Source organism: Lipotes vexillifer, unplaced genomic scaffold, assembly GCF_000442215.2.
Source record: "Lipotes vexillifer unplaced genomic scaffold, Lipotes_vexillifer_v1.1 scaffold520, whole genome shotgun sequence".
NCBI classification, from domain to species: domain Eukaryota; kingdom Metazoa; phylum Chordata; class Mammalia; order Artiodactyla; family Lipotidae; genus Lipotes; species Lipotes vexillifer.
The window spans coordinates 355565-360261 of record NW_006784004.1 but is presented as its reverse complement, the minus strand read 5'-3'; the positions used below and the strand labels follow the sequence as shown (position 1 = coordinate 360261).

Below are 4697 nucleotides of genomic sequence, written 5' to 3'. Positions count from 1 at the left end.
TAAAACACTCGTTAAAGCTTGCACCCTCTAGTATATTCATGATCAGAGCAAGGAATGGGTATACATGTGAAAAGGTTGGTCATATATTTATGGTCTTATATGTGCTTTGAAATCTCTTTCACCCACAGGTAGCAAAAAGAGATATCTTTAGTGAAACCTAATCAGAGAGCAGAGCCAAATTCAGTCCAAAATAACACTTTGCTTTTACTCTAAGATGGCAAAATTTAAGTAGTGAACTGAGCCTTAATTGTTGAATCCTGTAGCACTGTTACCCACAACCCAAATACATTCCATCTGGCTCATATCCAGCAGAAATGTTAGATCTTCATTAATATAATGGTCACCTCATTAACTAAGAAATTGGGTGTAACTGGATGTTAAGAAACATAGCCTAATCCTTCTTAAGATCTGAAAATACAAAGACTGTGACAACAATATAATCAGTTTTTGGTAATGAGGTTAATGGTGTCATAGTAGATATTGTTTAATTAAGCAGTTCTCAACCCCATCAGCCAGTTAGCATCACAGGGAGAGTACCAAAAAAATATCTATGCCTAGGCCTCACTTCAGAGCAGTTAAATCAATTCTTGAACAGGGGGCCCCAGATTTGGTATGTTTTTCAAGACTCCCTACCTGAGATTCTAATGAGCAGTCTGGGTTGAGAACCACTAGCTTAGATGGCCTTTCCCATCTTGATAGCCCCATTCACTTGTATAGGGTTCTTCAAGACTTCTGACCCTGGGGTTTGGCCTCAACCTGCAGCTGGCACCTAGGGAGAGCCCACATATAATAACTAATGGGACTCAAACCCTGCCTGGGAGTGGGTCTTCTTCTGTTACTTAATATCTTTCTTAGGAGCTCTTATGGCACACATTACCGATACCATACAGTTGAAGCATTCAGCTGCACACTGTTCAGGGATGCCTATTGATTAGTACACGTGTATTCTTCTTGGCTGCCTACACAAGGACAAGGATGATGTTGAAGAAGGCAGGGTATGGGTATATGCTTGATAACATTTGTTGATTTCTTAAGAAAAGGAAACCCAAATAAAAGAATATTTTTGAATTTCAACGTGTTCTGTTATCAAACTAGAAAGAACAGATTTTCAAAGGTGAGACAATATAGGATATTGTAGCAACTTTTACGTTGCTTGGTAATCTAAATTCTATTATGTATAGTAATAAATGAACCTTAACTCCACAAATATTTTACATTTGTTTTATCCAAGCTCCTAATCCATAAACCATGATGAATTCCCCAACATACAGTTTGAGGAGTTTTATCATAGATTGGATTTGATCACTGAGACCCATTTACTTTTCCCTCAAATATCTTTCAGGAAAAAAATAGTACATCAAGTGGGGTAGAAAGCTTAGGAATTTGGTAAGAGTTAAGTTGCTTCCAGAGATTTCCAAACCACAGAAATGGGCAACTAAAAGCATAACAGTTAACAGATTCCCACTCTTTGGGGGGAATGGGGATGGGGGAGAAGAGGCATAGGATTAGAATAGCATCATTTTAATTAAATTGTTTATTTCATTAAGAAATAGACACAGATGTAGAGAACAAATGTATGGATACCAAGGGGGAAAGGGGGCGGTGGGAGGAATTAGGAGATTGGGATTGACACATATATACTATTGATACTAGGTATAAAATAGATAACTAATGAGAACATTCTGTATAGCATGTTCTCTACTTAATGTTCCCTCTTAGTTCCCTCTACTTACAGGGAACTCTACTTAATGCACTGTGGTGACCTAAATGGGAAGGAAATCCAAAAAAGAGGGGGTATATGTATATGTATAGCTGATTTGTTTTGCTGTACAGTAAAAACTAACACAACATTGTAAAGTAACAATACCCCAATAAAAATTCATTTTAAAAAAAGAAACTGCTGTTAAGTTGATAAGCAAATATATATATTGCATGTTTATCCCTGTATGGTTCTCTTTTGCAGGGTATTTACAGTCCAGAGAGAGGAATGTGCACCCTACCTAAAAAAAGGACTAACCATCTGAATACATCTGTGAGATCCTCTCTGATTAACACATTCTATTTTAGCACTGATTTTATTTCATTCTACAAACTCCAGAAACTTACTGGGGTTACTAATGAAACATTTTAAGTATAAATAAGTAGAGTATTGTGCCCAAATAGTGAGGAAGGCAGGTGCCCTTAGGGTTGCCATAGCCCCAGTACCCACTGCAGAGTGGAGTAGGACCAGAAAGTGGTCTGGGCATCATCACTTCTAGAGCCGTGTTGTCTGCTGGAACTATAATGTCTTCTAAGAGCTGCTGAAGTCAAGAGGTTAAACATTTTATTCTCTAATTTGCACCGAGGAAGGAAAGTCCTGAGCACACCTCAGTTTCTTATTAACAGATATCAGAAGTAAAGGGAAACTCAGCATTAGTCTCTCAATGGATTTCTAGTGATACACTTGTGATTTTTGTAAGTTTTAATTTATGGGGAAGATACTTCTGCTCATTACAAACCAAAAGGATTTTGAAAATCAGGGATAACTAAGAAAGTAAAAATTTTGATGAAGACTTTGTAGATAAACTGCAAATAGGTGGCTGTGCCTTGATGTTAGGTGTTGGAACACATAATAAAAGGGTTTGGGAAATGCTGTTTTTGTTGACTTGTGACAAGTTCCAAATGCATAGAGCCTTGCTTTTTCCAATTATTAGCAAGACATTCTCCCAAAAGCGTGCAGTGCTGTTGACCAAGTCGTTCTTTACATTAAGGACTTGGTTTATTCATCCAATGGTTAAGCAAATTTATAAAAGTAATTCAAACCAATACCACGTGTATTATATTGCTCCTTTTTTGATTAGCCTTGATGGTAGGGAAGCCCTTATTGCTCAACTGGTACTGATTAAAAGAAAATCACTTCCAAAAGCCATATATATATATATACACACACACACAAATGTATATATGCAAATATATATATTTGGGTACTTGTAAGGAATTAGTAGTTAGTAATTGGTTTAATAAGGAAAATAAAATATTAAGGAACTGTAAATCTAGTTGCTTAAAAGCTAAACATTATTTCAATTAATGTAATCTTTTTAAAAACCATGAAAAATATATCTATATTTCCAAGTTGATAGAGAAAACTTTCAAATTAATTACTTGTACTCTCATCAGCTTGTCTTTTTTTGATGAAGTATTACAAAACAGCACTTTGCCAACTGGTGGGATTAGATTTAAACACTCCACATCTTTACTCAGATAAGCACTCAATATCATCACCCCCCCAAACAAACAGGCCTTTAGTGCCATCAGGAATCTAGCAGGGCACTTGGCATGAAAAACAAACCCACGTTTTTAATTATATTTTACAAAATCTATATTTTAATAATGTATACACAGTTTTAAAAAATACAGAGCACTCACGCCCATGTACTCTACCAAAAAAAAAGGAGAAAACTTTCTACTGCTTCATGCATGCACACACAATACACTAAGCATAACTGCATTTACAAGACAGGAAGGCAGCTCTGTATTAAGTATACACAAGTAATAGATACTGTAACTTCACCCTAACAGGACAAACTTACAAAGTTTAAGAAAGTAAGGGCTAAACCTGCAGTATAACCTAATCCTATTTTTCTTAAGATTGTTTTCTCTCAAGGTAGTCCAGAAAAGGGGGAGGGGGCATTACTTTCAGCAATCAAAACCATTCCAAGATCCATTAATGAAATCTACAACATACTAAGGAGGAATAAAAGAAAAGCAATAAAGTCATTGCGTCCCTAGGACTAGGGATGCGAATAAAAGTAACCTGGAAATTTACTAATTTTATTCTAAGAATGCATCCTACGCCACCAATAACCCGACCAGCTACTTGGGGGAAGGTTACGGCTCCAGAGCGCGGATCACTGGGCGTCTCATTCCGGCAGGGTCGCGCGTTCTAACTGGCCATCTGGAAGGGCTCGGGCTGGAAGCCGAAGAGCCTTTGGCCGTAGGGCTCGCTCTCGCCCGGCAGCTTCGCCCCCGCGAACGGAAGGTAGTGGTCTCGGCCGAAGTGCTCACAGTGGAGATTGACCCAGTCCCGCTCGGAGCCGAATCGCTCTGCCTCGGCCAGGATGCGGGTCAGAGCCATGATGTAGCTCAGCGCCATCTGCAGGGTCTCGTACTTGGACAGTTTTTTATCCTGGCCCCATTGGGGTACCACCCTGCGCAGACGGTCGAAAGCCGTGTTGAGCCCCTGCATACGGCGGCGCTCGCGCGCGTTGGCCGCTAGGCGCCTGCGCGCTGCGCTCTCCAGCCGCCCCTCCCCGGCGCACGTGCCCGCGCACTCGGCGCCGCCCGCGCACGGCGGCGCGGCACGCGCTCCCGCCGCCGGGTTGCTGGGCTTGCAGGACTTCATCCCCCGCTGAACAGAGGGAGGCGCCGAGCTCTCTGGTCTGCTCAGGACCTGTGCGTGGGCTGGTGTATGGAGCCGCTCTGCAACTTGGCTCTTCGTAGCAAATAAGTCATGCACAAAGCAACCGTGTGGAATCGAAGTTTGTAGTGGGAGTGCGGGGCCCCGCCCTCTGTCCTATTGGATAACCAGATTGATGTCTCTTCACTTGCCAAAGTTTAGGGGAAATTGAGATGTGGAAGAGAAAGTCATTTTCCCAACGTGAAGTTGAAAAAGAGAAGGGAACTTTCCTGCAGCAGAACTGGTGTCGCTGGTTCGGGAA

The 4697-nt window shown here is 40.9% G+C and overlaps 1 protein-coding gene across 1 annotated transcript; it reads right to left on the bottom strand.

Annotated features, from left to right (window-relative positions):
* Positions 1–3922: 3922 nt before the first annotated feature.
* Positions 3923–4406, bottom strand: ATOH7 (atonal bHLH transcription factor 7). Its single transcript, XM_007456467.1, has one exon. The coding sequence runs from the start codon at positions 4379–4381 to the stop codon at positions 3923–3925; it is 459 nt and encodes a 152-aa protein (XP_007456529.1). The 5' UTR covers positions 4382–4406.
* Between the last annotated feature and the right edge of the window lie 291 nt (positions 4407–4697).